The sequence below is a fragment of the Peromyscus maniculatus genome, chromosome 4, assembly GCF_049852395.1.
Source record: "Peromyscus maniculatus bairdii isolate BWxNUB_F1_BW_parent chromosome 4, HU_Pman_BW_mat_3.1, whole genome shotgun sequence".
NCBI lineage: Eukaryota > Metazoa > Chordata > Mammalia > Rodentia > Cricetidae > Peromyscus > Peromyscus maniculatus.
The window spans coordinates 55,132,489-55,153,346 of record NC_134855.1 but is presented as its reverse complement, the minus strand read 5'-3'; the positions used below and the strand labels follow the sequence as shown (position 1 = coordinate 55,153,346).

The following is a 20,858-nucleotide window of genomic DNA, read 5'->3' as shown; positions in this document are numbered from 1 at the left end:
CACACACACACACACACTGGTCCAGGAACCTTAGATTACTTTATGTATAGTAAATAATTGCTATGTTTTTTACTAATAAAAAACAAGATTTTGCATGTTGCATGGCCCTATAGTGGATACATGTGTAATTTCTGTTGTCAGCCATCTGGTATGTGGAGTTACAGTAATTATGGTGCTTGATAACCAAAGTGAGCTTTATTGCTTCAAGTACTGGGAGATACTTGCCAGTAAAAGTTTTTCTTTTTAACCATCCAGAGGTACCCTAGATTTTCCTCTGCAGTTCTTTTGTGGGTAACAGATCAGATTATTTTGCCAAGTGGCAATGGGGTGACAGAGTCGGAAGCCATCTAAATGTTGCCAGGAAAAGCTACACGTTGCAAAGCATTCTAGGTATTAAAGTAAAAAAGTGAGATGGGGGTCATGGTAATTATGGTAATAAAAGCTAAGGTATAATTTCAGGAAATGGAAAATGTGCATGTTAAATAATGACTTGTGTGTGTGTTGAAATATAGATAATGAAAACTCAATGTGTACACAGTGAAATCAAGTAATCCATTTCCAGAAGCCCAAAGTTAGAGTTGGCTCAGCATAAAGAGCACTTTATAAAGTGTCCTTCTTCATTCATGATCCTAATGGGCCAGGGCCCAAGCTGTTTCAGCAAATGTCCGTGAACTATGTAATTTAATATTCTGTTCAAAGCAAATACACACTCTATTCATAGTGCTTGGGCTAGTTTAAAATTATCTAAGTTTATTTTCCTTTACTTCCTAATTATTATGCTAACTGGCACCGCAATGAGAGAAGTGCTGTGATTAAGAGCAGGGAGTACAGTCACCAAGTACACACCGTGCACTGGCCGAGGGGGGCTGTCCTCCTAGGCCAGCAGGCAGGGCATCCAGACCCTAGAGCCACACCTGCTTTGCTCTCACAAAGAGTAACTGCTTTCTTTGTCTTTATTGACCACATAGGCAGGAGAGATTGTTAGTCCATTCAGAACATGTCCTTAAATATTAATATGCACCATGCACACAGTTTGGAAATCTATTTGTCTGACTCAAACTATAACATTTATGATATTTGTTGATATTTCACTTACCAGATCCACTTGCTTGTCTGACCAGCCACTACTTCCTGTCTACGTATCACAGTGAATAGGTACCGTGGACATAATATGTTGCTTTTCCTAGTAATTAATCACCTGAAAAGAAGTATGTATGGTGGTGGTGATAGAGAGGGCGGCATCTGAGAAGATGATCAGCTGCAAAGTGAGAAAGCCCGGGAAGTTAGAGAGCCAAGAAGACGGCAGAGCTGGAGTTCTGTGCACTTCACAGCTGCTCCCCACCCACGTCTTGCTCTCTGCCCATGAAGTGGATCAGAATAGGTCTCTTCCTCGGTGATCCTGAGTGGGGTTCACATACTTAGTCTTTGCTCATGAAGACCTTTAGATTACCATGGTGAATGTGAGAACACTGTAAGGGCACATGCAGTCTGTTTCCGAATCCTCTTAATATTTTTGTTTGTTTGAGACAGTTTCGGTGTATAGCTCAGGCTGTCCTCAAACTCAGTCCTCCCGCCTCCACCCTCTGAATGCTGGGATGATAGCCATGTGCTGCCATATCTGGCTTCTCTGTTGATTTTGAAATGTAAAAATAAAATGCTAACTGGGAAGTGCTGTTTAAAGGATTATGGCTCCTTTTTCACAATGTTCGTGTGTTTAAAGATTTGGATTGGGCATTTATCAGGGACATCTTTAAATATAAAGAAACACAGGGAAAAAAGAAAGCAGTTTTACTTATCATCCACTTTGAACAATTATTGACAAGTGGTCAGTCCTATTCCAAGTGTATGTCCCTTTCCAGATCCCAGTGCTGTGGCGACTCAGTGTCCACCAAAGTGGACTTGATTCCCTTTGTGGAGGTGATAGGCAGTATGCTTTGGGAGGTGATGGATGTAGAGGCTGCTGACCTCGTGAATGGGACTAGCACTCTTACCAAAGGACTCCAGGTTAAAGGGAACAAACACTCATTTCACTCTTCTGTCCTGCCTTATGGAGATGTAGTGTTTTCTCCCTTTGCCCTTCCATCCTGTGAGGATACCCAAACAGTGCCATCTGTGAACACCTTCGCCAGGTTCTGAACTGCCTGTAACCTTGATCTTAATTTCCCCATTTCCAGAAGAGATAAGGGACTCTTTAAAAAACATGACCTTAGTGTCATCCAAAGTATGTGCAGTATTGAAAAGACTTCGTCTTTGCTGCTGAAGCTCTTGGTAGCCTCCTGCTCTGATCACAACAGAGTTGAGATGAATCGCTAATCGTTCGCAACACAGTGAGCGGACTTCTGGGAGCATGTTGCTTATATATTTTTAGTTTTGTTTTTCACTCCTTAAATGCACATCAGTTATATCCAGATTTTTCCTGACTTACAAATGGATACTTCTGTTTGTGTAAATTTCTTGACAGCTTTAGCAAGGTAAAATTTATATACCACGAAATCCAGCCATTTTAATTGCACACACTTCAGTGAAATGATGCAAAGGTGGTCCTTGATGATCCACTGGTTCCACTTCTGTGGGTTGTGATCTGTTCATTTGTGTGACCTAAACAAATTATTCCTCTGGCCCTCCTTTTCTCCTCTGAAAAAATGTGGTGCTTGTAGATACTGGTAGAATCACCGATGAAGGATTCTTGGGCCGTTGCAGACTGTCTGGACATGTGTTATTTATAACCTGGCTGTGAGAGTGGGAATGCCCTGACTGTGGCCTCAGTGGAGTCAGTGGTGGTAACTAGCCATGCATGGAGGAAGGAAAATTTAGCTATAGGTAGTAAGCAGTGTTCATTGAGCAATTACTATTTTATATGCCAGATTATATATACATAAATAAATAAACGCACCTGATCTCCAGTCCTGTGAGCTAGTTTCAGTGATTATGTCCATAAAAGTAGAGAGTTCTCTGGGGCTGGAAAGATGGCTCAGGGCTTAAGAGCACTGGCTGCTTTTGCACAGGACGGTAATTCAGTTCTCAGCACCCACATGGTGGCTCACAACCTATCTGTAACCCTGGTTCCAGGGTGTTGGGTGCACTCTTCTGGCTGCAGGCATGCACACACTGTCCATACATACATGTAGGTAAAACAGTCATATACATAAAATAAAAATTAAAAATAATTTTGATGAGGGGACAACTTTTAAGGTAAGGGTAATCCTTTTTTATATTATGTAAATAAACACTCCAAAAATGTCAGTGCATATTATAGGTAATATTTTATTTGAGCAAAAGTATTCTTCCCTTTGTGGTATCTGACATACAGGTAACAGGATTAAAACTAATTTATATCCTTACTGTTTGTTTGGGGCCTTTAAACACATCTGGCTGAACCTTTCTTAAAATGTATTAGGATCATCAGTGTCTAGGTAAATGAGTCTAAGTTCAGCCTGATGGAATGCATATGTATCTTTGTCGAGGCTAGAAAACCAAACAACAACAACAAACCAAGCACTTCTTTCTAGAAGCAAGGCCAGGGGAGAAGAGAGATGATCATAGCCCAGAGAAATTCTGACCCGGCCAGGCCAGGACCACCTGCAGCAGGTGAAGGGGGGTTGGAATCTGGAAGTCAGAGGGTGGAGGAGGATCTTCATAGATCCATGTGTTGAAAGACAGCCATTGTTCACTTAGAGTCTTTCCAGAGGATTGTTGTTCTTTCCCTTGAAACTGTCACTGTTGTTTGAGAACTAGGTTCCTCATCACCACGGCACCTGTGATAACAGAGGTCACATGACAGTTCCGATGTGTCATCCCAAGGCTGAGCAGAGCTTGTGCCTACACTGTGCTGGGTGTGGGGATGCTGAGCCAGGCAGGGAAGCAGGGAGCTCTGGCCCGTGCCTGTGTTTGTTCTCATTTCAAAGACAGTCGAAACTATTCCTAACCTGCTTTTGAGGAGAGCTATGTTTCAATTTTTTCTTGGAAATACAAGGCTAAGGAGCCTGTGCTCTGGTTTTGTTCTTCTCCATTATGTGTCTACATGATGTAGATTTATTAGAGATGATTTAGTTAGCCTCGGGCAATCCTAATGGGTTTTCTCTGGTTGTTAAAAAACACTCTTCAAAGAATCTAACTGAATTTTCCTAGCAGACCGGTTGATTTATCCTTATTGAAAGAAGAGTTCCAGTACCCACGCACATATCATCAATTACAATCTCTTTTGAAGTGTAATTTGCCGAGGCTTGATTAAAAGGCCTGTAATTGTCCTGTCCTGCTGCTCGGGACATGCTCTGCTGCCCTCTAATGGCTGCCCATTGATGGCAGCTATTGACTTCTCTGGCCACCTTCAGAATTAGCCTCTAGGTATCCAGTGACTCCTGTGAGCTGCTGAGTCTGTGGGTCTGTGGGAGGTTGTCTCGGTGGACAGACAGCTTGGTGAGGTGTGAGTGTGGCTGCCATGAGGATGGGGGTATTTGGTACTTAGGTTGATTTTGTGCAGGCTCAGGGTTGAGTGTTTTGTTGCATTATTTTACATCCTTTTGTTCATTAGTCCCTTGCAGATTCTGATACTTCAGACTGCCAAGGGTTTCTGCTACCTAGCCATGCCTCCAGCTAGTAACTTGTTACATAGATATGTCAGGGAGTGGGTGAGAAGATGCAGACCTAAAGATGCTTTTCTGTGCTCTTGGGGAAGACAAGATGTCCACGGAACTACTTGATTGTCCTGCTCTTTCAGTTGAGATCTTGGAGAAGCCGTCAAGCTAGAGTGCCTGCAGTTATTAGGAGAAGGCTGTCTCCGTGCGTTTCTGCCTCCCAGATTTTGTCACTTCTTGCTTTAGAAGGAACCCAGTGGCATTTAAAATTTTTGTCAAGAAATACATTAAAATATGACTTCATTACTTAAGATATTGAGAACCAACCAAAATAGTACAGATGCAGAGTACTTCCATGCCCACCCTCTCCTTGGTTGAAGTTAACGTGCAGCCAGGAGTGCATTTCTTTTACCCTCACTGCCCTCCAAGGCTGGCTGTCCCTTTCTGTATAATAACCTTTTATTGATTTTATTTTTATCTAATAACTTGTGTTAGGAAGAGGCCTGCTTTAAGTGACCACCTATGAAATAGGAGACACACAGTCGTATGTTCTTCATCTTATTTTCTGTTAAGCATGTCCTATTTTACTTGGTAAATCTTTAAAAAGTCTATCTTCCTATCCCAGGTTTCATTGTCACAGCCTTGCTGGCTTTATGACTCATTCATGTTTGGAGTGAGTAACCTTTTCTTGTGAGAAATGATGCTCGTGTTTGCCGCTGTGGAGACAGCGGGAGCTGGTGCCTGTCTTCTCTATATCTCACTCTGGAGGGGCCTTAGATTTTATAAGAGCTTTTCTTTATTTTCTGTACTTTATACATAATTTAACTCTTCCACAAGGCATTAACATAATCTAGAGAAGCAAATTAAAAAAAAATGGTTCTGTAAACACTTGAAAAGCTAAGCCATAGCAACGTAAAAAAGAGATTTATATGTTATGTGTGTGTCTGTGCCAGTGAATGCCATGGAGGGCATCAGATTCCTTGGAGCTGCAGTTACAGGGCGCTGTCAGCTGCCTGACGTGGGTGCTGGGGATTGAACCTGGGTCTTCTGGAAGAGTAGCAAGGCTCTCGTTGGCTGAGCTGGCTCTCTGGCCCTTAAGCCATTACTTGAAGAACTAAAGTCGCGGTACAGTCACCATTTTTGTGGCTCATTTCCTTAGTGGCAGCAGTGGCAGATTGGTAGGAGGAGGCTCTCTCCATGGCTTCACATTTTATACTGCGTTGTATTTGATTGTGACCCCTGTGCCCTCAAATGTGTGTTTCTCATTGCCTTGTCATTTTCAATGTGAACCAAAACTAACAAAAAGCTGTTGGATAAAAAGCACTAGTACTTTGCCACACTGTAAAGGAGATTCAGCTGCCTCTGAGGAGAGAGGGAAAAAACAGAAGGCTGCCTCGGGACCAGCCTGCCAGGGGGCGCCTAGAACACAAGATGGAAATTTACGTTAACCCCTTGAGCACAGGAAAACTCAGTGGTTAACAACTAAACTTTGATATTAATTGGCATAAAATCCATAACCTGGCTTGCAAAGCTCCAGAATCACAGTATGTATTCCCAGGATCTCCTGTAGTCATTGTTTCTTGTACCTAGTGGGGTCTCAGGACAGATATTCTTGTCTCCTGGAAGACCCAGGTTCGGTTCCCAGCACCCACATCAGGCAGCTGATAGCTCCCTGTAACTGTAGCTCCAAGGGCCTTGCCTGCCATATATTGACTGATTGTTTTAATTTTTATTTATGTGCATGAGTGTTTTGCCTGTGTGTTTATCCTTATACCGCCTGTGTGCCTGGTGTTCATGGAGGCCAGAAGAGAGCATCTGGTCCCGGACTGGACTTACAAACCATTGTGAGCTGCTTAGGGGTGCTGGGAACCAGACCCAGGTCTTCTGTAGGAGGCGCCAGTGCTCTTCACCACTGAGCCAGCTCTCCAGCCCTGACAACAGACTTCCTAAATAAAACAGGAAGTGATGAGAGCCACTCTCTGCTAAGTGCTGAATTGTGGTGTTGTTCCCCAGTCCAGTCACAGTCCCCTTGACTGCAGAGAATTCCCACTCCTGCTGACCTAAGCAGACAAAAGAATTCACTGGAAAAGTGTTGCACAGTGCATGGAGCTGATGAGAAGGATGGAAAAACAGACTTCAGAACCAGAAGGAATTAAAGGTGGCTCAGAACTTGTGCTTGCAACCAGATAAGAACGACCTGCTTAGGAAGCCAGCTTTACTGCATGACTGAGGGACCTTGAGGCTGAGCTTGCCCTGTGGGAGCATCTTATGGATGGTCTGTCTCAGCAGCTCTTTGTTTCTAGCTTTCAGAGAGGTCAGACTTACTTCTTATAGTAGGCGCTATTTTCATGGTTTTGTATCATGTGCATCCGTATAACTGTCATTACCACTGACTTCTGACACTAAATAGAAGGGGTTTCCTCTCATAATCAGTTCTCTAAGCACTGTCTGCTGTCCACTTCGCTCCAATTTGGCATGAAGTTCTAGAGTTAGTGTCAAACTCCTAAGTTTAAAGGCTGAATTTCACTTGACTGACCTCAATTTGGATGCCAGTAGCAGGGCTGGGTCTTAGGCTACTTCTGCTTATAGGCTCCAGATAAAGCTTCTCAGGACCTCCCTAGGTTTGCTAATTCACTAGAAGGACTCAGGTCCCAGGAAAGCCGTTTCCTTGGTATATAATGGATGACATAGCCCAGGAATAGCCAGTAGATGACACACATGTGGTGGGGTATGGAGGGTTCGGAGCCACACCTTGTCCGGTGTGCTGACTTCCCTGCACCCTGTGTGCCTGCTGTCTGACCAACGGATGTCTTATTGTGTGGTCATGACTGATGAAATTATGTGATACTGGTGATTGATTCTGTTTCTGTTCCCCCTCCCCACCTCAGAGTTTTGGAGAGTATGGTGGCTGTTCAGGCATCCCCTTGAACTCATGGAGGCTCCACCATAATTTGCTCTATTAGCATGGGGTATTTAGGAAGGGGCACTTTAGCAGTGACTAAAGACACTCCTTTCTGTCACTCAGGAAATTCCAAGGACAAAGACTCTTTTGCTGCATATCTGTTATTTGCATCCAGTCTAGAGAAGTTTGGTGTTTAATTGCCTAGATGTCACTGTGTATTTTCAGAGTTGTTGATTGGTAAGCTGATAGCATATTAGGGAAGTGGCCTTGATGGAACCAGACTGCCTGAGTCCCAGTTTCCACGCTCACTAGCTGTGTGATGTTGGAGCAGCTAGCTCCTACCTCAGAAATACTGGGAACATTAAGTCAATACTAGAAGTCATTACTGGTCACAGTTTGTGATAAACACTTGAGTGTAAGGTACATGTTAATTAATGTAATCATTATCAGTGTCATTGTCAAACCTCAGGTTAGGGCCCCAAGGTGATCACAAGTTTCCTGCGTTCTTGATTAGCTGATAACAACTGATCAAAGGCAGTATTGATTTAGAAACATGAAATGCTATAAATTTTCTAGCAGAATATAAAACTATGAGCTTATGTGAACTCCTTTGAGGTAGCTGGGCTAATACAGAATTACACCGAGAAGAACAATTGAAAACAGTGTTTAAGGAGTAAAACTTAAAGGTACATGAAGTAGTTTGACAAGTTGTTTTCTTTGTAGGCAGGTGGGAACAGCGGTAGTATTTTTGTTTTTGTTTTTCTCTTGACCACAGAGCCTGTAAAATACTTCACTGGCTTACTTAGCCTCGCTTAATTGGCCATTATCAGGTGACTGTATAGATATTTCATTTTCAAATATGGGATTTTTTTTTAAAGAGTGTTTTTTGCAGGACAAGGCTGCAGCTTGAGTGTTTTGTTCAGCCAGCAGCACAGTGGCTGGAATGGGATGTGCTCGTGGCAGGTCCTGGCTGGACACGTAATCCAAACAGTCAGATTTTCTACTCTGGAAACTTGTTTTGAAGAGAGCAGCTCTCACTGGGTTCTCACTCTCCAGGACCCGCCCGCCCTGTGCTGGATGGGGTGAGCTGCCGTGCAGGAGGGAAGGACGGACAGTGATGGAGACTTCTCTCTCAGACTTGCAGCTTAGTTTAAGAGGGCAGTAAAGCTGAGCCTTAGCTTTTGTTTTTCATTTTTTTGTTTTTCTTTTTAAAGGTCCTGCTCTCCTCAAATTCTGTCTAGTAGTATGGAGGGCTGGCCAGGTCTCAGAATGCCTGCCCTGCCAAAGCCTCCATTTAAGGGAAACTGCCTTGCTCCCAGCACTGACTAGTGAGTGTTCCCTTTTTGTAGGTAGCCATAAACCCTGGCTGTGACTGAGTAGACTCTGGAAAACCAAACAGATACTGTGGCTTGCCCTAGAGGATGAACTCAGCCTAGCACTCAGGAGGCTCACGGGAGGAACGGCATAGGTCCAGGCTAGCCTGGGGTACATCATGAGTTCTTGTCTCAAACAAAACGAACGGTAGTCACTACAAAGCAAAAGAAATGAACTCAGCTAAGAAATAGACCCCCACCCCTGGAGCATTTAAGACTGAACTGTGGAAAGATGAAGTGAGTAACTAAGACTTCGTTGAGTTGCACCTTGAAGTAAACAGAGGTTCCAGTCTGTCATGAGGTGTTAGGGAGCGAGGCCGTGGGAAATTAGAGACTGCTCTTAGTACTGCGGCAGAGGGAATCAAGTATTAGGAACAAGCTGTGTAATGTGGAAAGCAATGGAAGATTGACTGGCTACTTGATGGATTAATAAAATAATTGAAGTAATTTTTGAGCTGTTGCTGTGTGCAGTCCGTATGCTGGCCCAGGAGGGTTGCTCTGGAAAGCATTTAAGCCGTTGGTTTTCACCCTGCAGCAGCGTTGCCTACTGAGGAATGTTTGGCAATGTCTAGACTTAGGTTGGCTGTCACAGCTGGGGGTTGGGGTGTCCCTGGTATGCCACTAAAATGTCTGCAGCTCCCTGAAAAAAGAAAAAAAAAGGCTCACCTGGATAAACCGTCACGAGTATGAGTTAGAGTAATTGTCGTGTTGCAGTTGACATTTCACTCTGTTTTGCAGAGGCAAGGACTTCTGCTGGAGTGAAATGGAGGCCTCGGTGATATTGCCCATCCTGAAGAAAAAGCTGGCCTTTCTTTCAGGTACGTGTGCTGCTCCAGAACTCTTCCATGTGTAAGTTTCCTTTGATTGGTTCAATGGATGCTGTAAAGTTCCTTTTATGAAGGTTTGGTTTTAGGGCATTTCTTTAATGAGTTGTTGTGATCCGTTGCTGCTGGTTCACCATGATCTGGTTTTATTCTGTTCTGTGATTTGACTAAACTGATGAAATCACGGCTTTTCACTTCTGAAGTAAAAGTCGAGTACTCAGTGATCGTCGTCGACAGACACCATTTCAGCAGTTGTTCCTGGAGTGACCAGTTCTGATCCCTTCTCTCTCGGCCTCTGACCTCTGTTGTTCTCAGGAACGCTCTCACTTTCCCAGAAGAGTTAGAAAATGCCCCTTCTGCGTTCTCCTGCCTTGAATTTGCTTACAGTGATTAACGGAAGTGTCGTCCACTAAGATGACTTCGGGAGAAGACGGGGGACCACCTGTTCCCGTGAGAGTAGAGGAGAGGTTGTGTCTGGCCCAGAGACTTTGGGATCTGAAGAGAGTCCGCAGGCTCCATGGCCCTGCCGGTTTGGGGTTACTCGGACTATACTGTTTTCCCTTTTCTTTCCTGTTTCCCTGAGCTCTTGTCATTGTCTTGATAATTCTAATTTCTTTTTTAACCTCAAATATCTGGTGTGTCTTTGTAAGTTGACATAGTTTCTTGATGAAGATTGTAAAGTTGACAAAACAAGATGCTAAATTCTATTGGTGTTGCTACTCCTAATTTAATATGTATTTTCTTTTTTAAGTTTGTGTTATCAATTAATTGGTATTTCACTCGTCTCCATGGTGTTCTAATATGGATGATATTATTATCATTTATATTTGTAGCCTTGTGAATTTCATAATGATTGTTCAATAATGTGAGTTCTTACAACTGGAAGTATCAAGCAGGCTATAAGGGTTGGTAAATTGGCAGGCACCTGTGTAACCCCAGCACTCAGGAGGCTGAGGCAGGAGGATCAAGAGCTTGAGGCCAGCCTGTGCTATTGGAGATTCTGTCTCAAACAACAACACAAAAGCAGTCGAACAAACATACCGACTGCCTTGAAATGCTTGGGGTGCCAGCTGTCCTCCAGGAAGATGCTTCCGTGCCCTTCTTCTCCGTATTGAGATGCCTGTCTTCCTACACTTATCACTGTGGATGCTCTCTTTCCTCACACCAGTAACATGTCTGTGTCTTAGAACGTTTGTCTTGCTGCGTGCATCAGTTGACCCTGTTCACCATAGCCGTCCTGAAGGTCTGTGTAACTCCTGGCTTCTGACTCTTCCACTTTCACACCAATGGTTTTTTCCTAACCCCCAGTAAAAGCTGAGGGTGTGGGGTTCAGGGTGGTGTAGTCTTGAGGATTAAACTTGACCCCTAAAGGAAGATCTTAAAGTGGTTTAGATGTCATCTACAGTCTAGTTTAAATGCGTGAGCAAAACTTACCAGTTGTGAAGAGCAAATGAAAGTTCCCTTGCCCACTCTTAAAATTTTATCTCTTGACCATTAGTAGTTAAAGTCAGTTATTCTCAAACTTTTTTTTAGAATAATGAAACTGTTTTCAAACCAGCAGAATTACCCAAGGGCTGCTATCATTTGGAAGTCACCTGTGTAATCCATTAAAAAAAATAAAATAAAATAAAGCCTGTATTCTAATCAACAAAAAATGCTATTGAGCCACTGTGTATGAGGTCGAATCCTCCAAAATTGTTGTTTATTGATGTTAGACAGAGTGGTTCAATATCAACAGTTGCATAGAAAATAGCCCTTTATGGCTGCCATGCCATGAATCACATTTCTGTCACTAATGGAAGTCCTCTTCACCTCAGGCTTTTCAGTTTTTAGTGATGAATTGCTAGAGATTTTACAGAATTGTTTGCTTCAGGATTTGCTGCTTCTTAGGCTTCTTAAACTATTGTAAATGTCAGTCGGTTCTGACAGTAGGCTTCAGTGTGAGTCACGCAGAGTTTTGAAAGATGGTAGGTAGGAATGAAAGTTCTAAAAGTTCCCTTGTTTCACTTACAGGGCTGGGAACTGAACTCAGTCTGTGGCTGTGTGAGGATCTCACTTCGTAATTCACACTGGTGTGGAGCTTGTCTTCCTGTCTTTGTCTCTTGAGTGCTGAGATTGCCAGCACGAACATCAGGCTGGGCTTCTAAAGTTACATTTTACACTGAGGGCAAACAGGACAAGGACTTAAGCTTCTTGCGATTTCAGTGTGCTCCACCCCTGCTTTCTCCTGTCCCCCAGGTCCTGCTCCGTGTTCTCAGCCGTGTCTTCACTGCCGTCTAAACAGTCTGCAGCGGGTTGTCCTGTCTGTACACAGCAGTAACCGAGCATGTTGTTTGCTCTTAATCAAATAATCAAATAAGTATGTTATTTCGCTGTTAATCTATTGCGTAGGAGATGAGTCTTCCATTGCTTTCCATATTAAACACAGATCCATGTTTCTTCCGTAAGTGAACTCAGGTCATCTGTCACCATGGGATGTTCTTTTAACTTGGTTTTAGAACTTCTGTAAGTTTTCCCTCAAGTCTTTATTTACCACAGCTTTTTTTTAAGTTCACTTTCTCTATTGTCTAATCCCTTTTTATAGCATATTAATGCTATATAAAGACACCGTGTAGCAAATTAGTGACCGTAATTCATACTGTTCTTATGACTTAAAGCTTTTTTTTCAGGTGCAAATTTGTTTGACTTGCAAGCGCTGATTGTACTAACACACAGGAAGTGATTGATGAGTTGATTCAATTAGGCAGCAGCCTAAATGGAAGAAAATTAAAATGATTTTGGTTTTGATGAAGATTTCATAGATGCATTTTCTTCTGAATTTTTATGGAGTTTTTGCCTTTACTATTATAAGCATTTATAAACTACAAAGAGCAATTAGATATTTTCCAAACTGTGTCCCACACTTGTAATTGTTTTAATAACGTTGGATTAAAATGTTATTCATATGATTTTTTAGTATCTGGTAAATCTTAATGTATCTTTTCTGTAGGAGGAAAGGACAGGCGCAGTGGACTCATCCTGACCATTCCGTTATGCCTGGAACAGACAAATATGGATGAGCTGAGTGTCACTTTGGACTATCTACTCAGCATTCCAAGGTGACTCTAAAGGTGTCTTTTTCTTCCATTTCAATATTGTTTCCTATTGATTCTTGCTGTTGAAGTATCACATGCCTTTTCAGCAGTGAAATTACAGTTAAGGACTAGGAGCAGGAGCTGATGCCAGCACACAGATAAGATACTTTACGTTTGGTGTGCTTCACGGTACACAGATTTCTAAACGTGTACCTTCAACCTCTCAAGCACAGTTAGGCTCAGCACCTGTTTACCATGGAGCTTCAGAAAGAAGAGAAACTGGGGGCTGGGGAGAGGGCTCAGTGGCTAAGAGCACTGCAAGATCTGAGTTCCAGAGCCTAGCCCACTCTTAAGAAGTTGGACCTAGCCCCTTGCGAGTCCACCTTAATACTGTGAATGGCAGAGACAGGAGGTTGCTAGGGTTTGGTGACTGCCACCGAGGTCCAGGCTCAGTTAGTGAGAAATGGAGCAGGACACCTGATGTCCTCCTCTGGTCGCCGTGTGCACACAGTATACACAACTGCATGGATGTTTAACTCTCCCCACACACGGGGGGTGGAGTGGGGGAGGGAGGGAGAGAGGGAGGGAGAAACTTAATCTACATGAACTCATCTTTGTTTTATTTCACTATTCCATTAATTTGGTAATAATCTCTAAAATGAGTGAAGGCTGTTAGTCTTCAAATATTTTTATTTTAAAAATACAAAAATATATACATAGTTTAAGTTATAGGTCCCTGAGTTTTTAATTTTCATAGTTATTGAATAAAGAAAAGTCTCAAACATTCCTCTTTGCTTAAGTCTACCCATCACCTCAGAGTCGAAGCAGGGGCTGGAGAGATGGCTGTGCAGTTAAGAATGTTTGCTGCTCTTCACTGTTTGCAGCTCCCAGCACCCACATTAGGTGTCTCAGAAACACCTGTGATCTGAGGGATCGACTTCCTCTTCTGGCCTTTGAAGACAGGTGGCCCACCTCTTCTGCTCTGTTGTCCACAGCATGCACAGCTCTTATGGTAGGCTCATGTCAAGGCCGGCTCACACTACACCTGCCTCTGCCCTCTGGTGGTTATCCCATGGTTCTGGTTATCCCATGGTTCTGGGGTCTCCACTGCAGTCGAGGCTGCACCTTCCCCAGTGGCCTCTCTCGGCCTCTCACAGTACTAAGCCTCAGTTTCTCTCCAGGACCCCGTTAGTCCTGCAGCTTTCGTCAAAACCAGCTCCACATGGGAGACTCTTCAGCTTCCAGATGAAGATGCAGCCTTGGCCCTCTCTGGCCCACAGCTGCTGTGTACTGACCTTGATGAAATACTCCCGGAGGATTTTAATCACTGCTGGTTCTTTTAGCTGCAGCTAGCCAGTACCTATCTATCGTCTCCGTACAGCCAAGGTCTCACTTCAGTCCTGCTGCTCTTTAGTTAACTATAGCTGATCCTTCAGTCCCAGCTGGCCAGAGCTGGTAGAGTCTTTGAGGGACCCTCAGACTTCCCTCTAGAACTTTACAAGCCAGCTCTGTATTGTGTTCAGTATTATCTTGCAAGTCCCAGAATAGTTTATTAATCTCTGAGCACTCAGTGGCTTTTCTAGCCCCCAGAATCTTTCCACAGACCTTCCAAAAGACAGTATGGTCAGGCCCATTGCATCAGCACCCCACACTTGGAACCAACAGAGGAACAGTGCGTGCTGGCCTGCTCCCAGGTTCATGTTGAACTACCTTTCTTATATACTTGGTGCCAATTTCTCTCCTAGTTTGCCTTCTGTTACTGTGGTAAATACCATGACCAAAGCAGGGGCTGCTTGGGGAGGAAGGGGTTTTTGACTTGTAGATCATAGTTCATCATCTTGGGAAGCCAAGGCAGACACTCAGGGTAGGAGCTTGAAGCAGAGACCACCAGGGGCACTGCGTGTTGGCCTGCTCCCAGGCTCATGTTGAACTACCGTTCTTATCCAGCCGAGGCTCTCCTGCCTGGGGAGGGCACTGCCCACAGGCCAGTTGGATACAGGCCGTTCTTCAACTGAGGTTCCCTCTCCTCATGGGTGTCGGGTGGACCACAGAACTGACTGGGGCACAGACCCACTTCCGGCATGGTGCCTCATTCAATGAGCTGATGCTGCTGGCCTTTCAGTGCCAGAGAAGAACAAGTCTTCAAGCAAAGGCTTCTGTCTCTCTCCTTTTCTCTCAAGGAAAATGACCAGACCCGGAGTCAGTGCACTCACAGAGTGGCCTTGCTGATCTGTCAGTTCCCATTGAGTGATAAACCCCTTGTTTTAATAGCTGAGATTATGTAGACTCACAGCTGTATAAATCATGAAAATAGTCCCGGATGGACCGTTGGGGCCAGCTTTTCGGTTTGATGGTTGAGGGGACTGAAAATAAGAGACTTGGTTTTTTCAGGATCACACAGCTCGTCAGTCATAGAGCAGGGCTAGAATCTGCTGTTTCTCGCACTGAGTCAAAAGGGGATTTTCTTGATGGTTGTTATTTTTTGTTTGTTTCTTCAAATTAGTACAAATCAGCATAGCTGCAATTTCTATGAAGTCTAGTTTGGAGGTTCAAATGAGATGCCAGAAGTATTGTAGGTGAATGGCCTGGTGCAGTGCAGGACCCGTGTGGTAGAGGAGAAACCAAGGGCTGCAGGGCAGTTTCTGACTTCCACATGTGCTGACCCACACACAACACATAAATAAACAGGTAAATAAAATGTAATAAAAACAAGCAAGGCAGGACTAGAGGCCTCCATATTTCTTTTCCACGAATGTGCCTCCAACACTGCCACATGTCTTTGAGGCTGAGTTCCAAAAGATGTGTTCACCCATGATGAGGCTGCTCTACGGATCTGTGGAATCACACTCAGCCCCCTGGGAGGCTACCCTGCAAGAGGCTTGGGTAGCCACGGCTGAGTGAAGGAAGGCACAGCAGATCAGCTCAGTCTCCTGACTTGTGTTCACCCAGGAGTGTGCACTAGGAAGTCAGGTGGTTGAAGGCAAAGCAGGCGAAAAGTTAACCAGCTTAGTCTCTCTTGTCTCTCTCAGGCATACGCATTGCAGATTTAGTGATGTCCTTAAGGGGAGTTCTCCAATTTTTACAAGCATTATTTAGTTCTTTTCAAGTTTTCCAAGGTTATGCTGTTTCACTAATAATGAATAGCTTCATGTCAGTTTCTGCCCTTGTCTTCTTGGGGGCTTCCTTTTCTTCAGAACTCTGCGAGCACCTAGGTGGGCTTGTAGGACCTGACTGTTCTCAGGGATTCACATTTGTCAAGAACTAAATAGATGTAAAAGTAGTGAGCACAGCAGTTGTTTGGAGCAAGCTTGTGGTTGCTTTGAACTTGGTTTTAAAACTTTAATTACAGTAGACCTCAGATTTGACCTGTGGACAGGGATTGGTGGTAGATATGGAGAGAATACCATACATCTAAGGAAACAATAGGTAGTATTCAGCCATCTAATTCTCCTGAGAGGAGCGCTGTGCCCTCCCCCACCTTATGAGGGAACTCAAGCGTAGAAAGGGTTAGCACAGTCAGCTTGTCCAGAACCCTGTGCAAACCTGAGCTGGAGACAGAGTTGGAGCCCAGCAGGTGGGCCCAGCCTGCCAGTAACCACTGTGCTCCACGGCCACATCTCTTCTCACTGTGCATAGCCACCCCTGTTGGGATCACAGTCATGGCTTCATAATTTCTAGTAAATGCTTATGAAACTTGGACCTGCCACAACTGATCATTGGCATGAAAATAACTGAATATCACATTCTAAAGGAAATCCTGGATATCTTGTAAAATTTTAGAGTTTTTCTTTCTTTGGCTGTACTTCAAATCATGCTATTTTCTAGTTCAAAAAGAACTTGCTGACTGTGTGACAGAAACCACAGAAGCTATCTTCTGGGCTCACAATTTAGGTCTTTCATAAAATGCTCCCAAGGAATTGTTCACGTAATTCCTGATAGAAATTCAACACCTGTTAAAACTAGCTTGTCCATTTCTCAAATTTTGATAATTTTAAAAGTCCGAGTTCTGATTTTTAAATCAGCTTTTTCTAGTTGTGGAAACACTCTGTTGCAGAAGAAACTTCTGAAGGAAGGGGCTTCAGGACTTACGCAAGGCACATAGCCGTTGAGGCTGTGAATCTCTGTTGCTTGGTGACTGTGAGAGCCTGCAGGGGTGCCTCAGTTTTATAGGTGTTGAGTAAGCAGGGAATCAAGTGGACCAGTGGTCAGCACTCCCTAGGGACCAGCACACAAGTGCCACAAACACATGCTCGGTGTGTCAGGCATCCCTGTGCTGAGAGAGCAAACACAAAGACTCAGGAGAGGCAGTGGGAGCTTACAGGACAGCGAGGTAACACTTTACCAAGATGATAGAAATGAGTGTCAGCCCCCAAAGTACTTGATGAAAGAATATTGTCGAGGACAGAGGCCCTGAGACAGGAGTGGGTTCAGCATTCTTGTGGGTACACCAGCCAGAGAAGTGTGGCTGGTGCACTTTGGAAGAGGAACGAAGTGCTCGGACATGGGTTAGAGGAGAGGCTGGGACCATGGAGACAGTGGTTGGGACACATCTCAGCATAGGACCGGAGCTGTTGAATTCTGATGCCGCCATTTTCAGACAAGTCGCCACACGTTTTCCAAGGCCTTCTAATCTCGCAGCATTGAGCTAGGAGTTAACAGTCTTAGAAGACGAACATTCGGATATTCTGCAAGCATGTCCTCTGATGAAGATGAATTCTACACACAGCATTGTAATAAAAGCACACTCAAACCAGTGCTGATATGTATCAGCAGAACTTTGAGCAAAAGAAGAGCCCTAAGATAAAATCAAGAAATAGTTATGAGCATCAGGGCACTGACCCTAGAAATCCTTCAAAAGGCTTTCATGGGTCCGAGGTGAGGGTGTTTGGTATCCACATTTCTTTTACAGAGCTGTTTTAAACCAGCCTTGTGATCCTTGAAAGGTCCTGATGAGTTAGGGTCTTAAATTTTTTTCTCTTTCTTTATTGCGTGGTATCTTACAGCACCCTAGACCTGGGAACATGCCCTTTGTAAAGCATTTGAAATACCACTTGGTTGGCAGTTTTGAAATAGTATCTCTGGGTTGTAGATATTTTCATTTTTTAATCTTAGTGAAAAATGTAAGGAAATTAAAATTAAGGATCTTTTTAAGCACTCTAAAAGATTTAGTGTTTTATCCTTTAAGATCGTTACAGATGGCATTTGCAAGCTTCATTACTTTCACAGTATTAACCTGCAGATAATTTATAATATGCATTGAAATATAAATGTGTTATTTTTTAAAAAACATATTTAGCAAATGATTGTGTGACCTACATCGCAGGGTTATAGATGCTAATAAGAAAACAGCAAGCGTTGGGAATGGTGTGTGTCTTTGGGTGTCAGGCCCACACTGGAACCCTTTGTCTTGGCTCCATTTCACGCAAACTTCTCAGCATCAGGAGACCCTAAGTTCTTGCCTTTCTCCAGAGGCCACTTCGCATCCAGCTCCCCTGTCTTGGCTGGCCTTTCTGGGCTTGTGAAGCCACACTAAGGCATAGTGACCTTCATATATGTCTTGTTGGTAGGACCTCTAAGAATTTCTTCTTTACTTGTACCTACCAATGCCAATGGGTGTCTGGTTTCTTCCCCCTCCCCTGTAAGTGTTTAAGTGCTACTGTAAGCCTAGGCACAGGCATGTATTGCATCCCTCTTCCCTTCCACAGAAACATTGAGAGGATCCTTTCTTCCCTCAATGTACATACTGACATTGAATACTTAAAATTTTAAAACAAATCTCATTAACTTGCCATAAAATACCATTTTAGTAAAGTATGCATTTCAGTGGTTTGTAGTAGAGTCACAGGGTCGTGTGGTCACACTAACTCCAAATAGTTTTCATCTGTCCAAAAGAATCTCTCCATTAGCAGTCCCTCCCTGTTTTCTCTCACCAGCTGCTTCAGTCAGCCACTGGTCTGCTCTGTGGATTTGTACAGGAGAACTGAACCACTTCTGGGTGCTCAAGTCTGGCTTTGGGGCATGTTTTGAAGGGTTAGCTGTCTCATGGTTCATGTCAACTGCTGACAGGAACTTTTGATGTGGCTTGCTGTTTCGTTTCCTGTTTAGCAGTTGATGGACATTTGATTTCTCCTTTTTCACTGTCAGAACGTATGCTATTCTATTTATGTTCACGTTCTTGTGTGGGCATGTGCTTCAATTGGCATTATCTTTGGGGTACATCTCGGTTTATTTAACCCAGTTTCTGCCTTTGCCTACCAAGGATCCTGTTTCTCTTCCAAATACTGAGCTCTGTCTCCTCATTCCTGGAGTTCTCACTGCTTCTCAGGAGAACTAGACATGCTGCTTTGCTTGTCTAGTTAGATATATGCTAGATACATGCTAGAGTTAATATAGGTTTAAATTAACTCATGTGGATAATGTGGATGCTGGGAGGGAACAGGGAAGGGCCTCTGAAATCCAATAGACTGCCAGATTGAAATCCAGGGAAGGTCAGCTCTTTACCTTTCTGATAATGGGTGTAATTGAAAGGCCTCTGGGCTGGACTGCCTTCCCTTCCAAATCCTTGCTCTGGTCAGCAAGGCTGAAGTTTCTCCCTTGTACTGAGAGAGGGCAGTCGAGGCCCTCGAACTAAGTTTACAGGTGCATAATGATAACAGTCAGGGTAGCTGTGTAGTTTCGTCTTTGGGGTGGGACTTTTCCATGTAGCAGCCATTACATTGCATAAATACTTGAATAATTAAATATGGTACAACACATTCTGCAGTACTGAAGATAGCATTTTGCTGGCCAGATGACGACGAATGAGGAAATCAAAGCAGCGATGGGTTAGAGGTGGTGCATTTAAGCTTTCAGTCAATTTGTAAAGCAAGTATGACCTCATTGTGTTAGATTTCCTGTGCACAAAGAAGCCATAGTTTATTATTTTCCACCTGTTTTAAGCTGTTTCCTCACAAATCCTCAATTCTGGTGAGAAGTGTTCATAGGGCATGTGGCAGGTGGTAGTTACCTGGTTCTCATTGATCCCATTTTACAGATGGAAAAATTGAGAAGCTGTTGGTACTGTTGAAATGGTACTTGAGTTTCATCATTTTTTAAGACCTTAAGTTACCAACGTTTTAGAGTATTTTCCTTCCAAATTAGCTTGTGATTAATGCTTCCAGAAATGAGAAAAATAATGTTAGAAAATGGAAAGAATACTCGGGAGAATTTTATCCATTGATATTGTAGATTAGACTAGTTGAGGTGATTTGTACCCCACCTGCTATTAAAGCTTTTCCCTTCTTCTGCCAGGGTTATGAGGAGAGTCTGGACCTGGTTTAACACCCATGATTGTGTTTTGTTTCAGTGAGAAATGTAAGGCCCGAGGATTTACCGTGATCGTGGATGGCAGGAAGTCTCAGTGGAATGTGGTGAAGACAGTAGTCTTAATGCTGCAGGTGATTCTGTTTCCTTTGTCTGTTGGTCGGGAAATGCTGTTCCTTTTTCAGCAGGGTACCACGATGAAAACTGCAGTTACATATTATTTATCAGGCCATGCCCAGGCTTCTCAGCAGGGACTGAGTTCTGAAAAAATATTCCCACACTACCAGTGGATTGCTTAAACTCCACTTTTATATGTTTAAATTTATGTAGTAGTAGAGTTGAGCCCCGCCTTGCTGTACAGGTGTTAAAGGCTGAAAATAGTTTGGCATGTTGGAGTAGTCTGAATAAGAAAGCCTGTGGTTGTCATGTGTGCAGACCAAGAGCACAGGACTCATCTGGGTGCCCCTCTTTCGGGGTCACACTCCCTACCCTGGGCTGCTTTTTGTTGGTTATACAGGAAGCGAGTCAAGTTTTACAGGTCAGTCTTACATGCTAGTAACTTCTTAAAACAAACAATAAACAAACGAAAACCACAACAAAGAAACAACAATAAAAATGAAGGGTTTGTGATGATCATACTAAGAACTTATAGCCCAGAAATTTATTTCATAGCTGTGTCTTTAGGACATTAACAGCTCACATATTCATATTGAATAAACAGTTACTAAGTCTGAAGGGGTGGGGTAAGGCATCTTGTCTTGTATTTCTTTGTGTCCCTCCCTCACACTGTTCTGTTGCTCTCTGGCATG

The 20,858-nt window shown here is 43.5% G+C and overlaps 1 protein-coding gene across 5 annotated transcripts in view; it reads left to right on the top strand.

The window, feature by feature from the left end:
• Sestd1 (SEC14 and spectrin domain containing 1) overlaps positions 1 to 20,858 on the top strand; it is a 96,747-nt gene that overhangs the window by 29,813 nt on the left and 46,076 nt on the right. For 4 of the 5 annotated variants that reach the window (XM_076569749.1, XM_076569747.1, XM_042275522.2 and 1 more), the window contains 3 exons: positions 9,588 to 9,667; positions 12,663 to 12,771; positions 20,093 to 20,183. In XM_076569749.1, the coding sequence (XP_076425864.1) occupies positions 9,613 to 9,667; positions 12,663 to 12,771; positions 20,093 to 20,183 (255 nt within the window). In that variant the 5' untranslated portion in view covers positions 9,588 to 9,612. Of the gene's footprint in view, positions 1 to 9,587; positions 9,668 to 12,662; positions 12,784 to 20,092; positions 20,184 to 20,858 lie in introns of those variants that run through there. The other variant, XM_015988629.3, reaches the window with a different exon arrangement.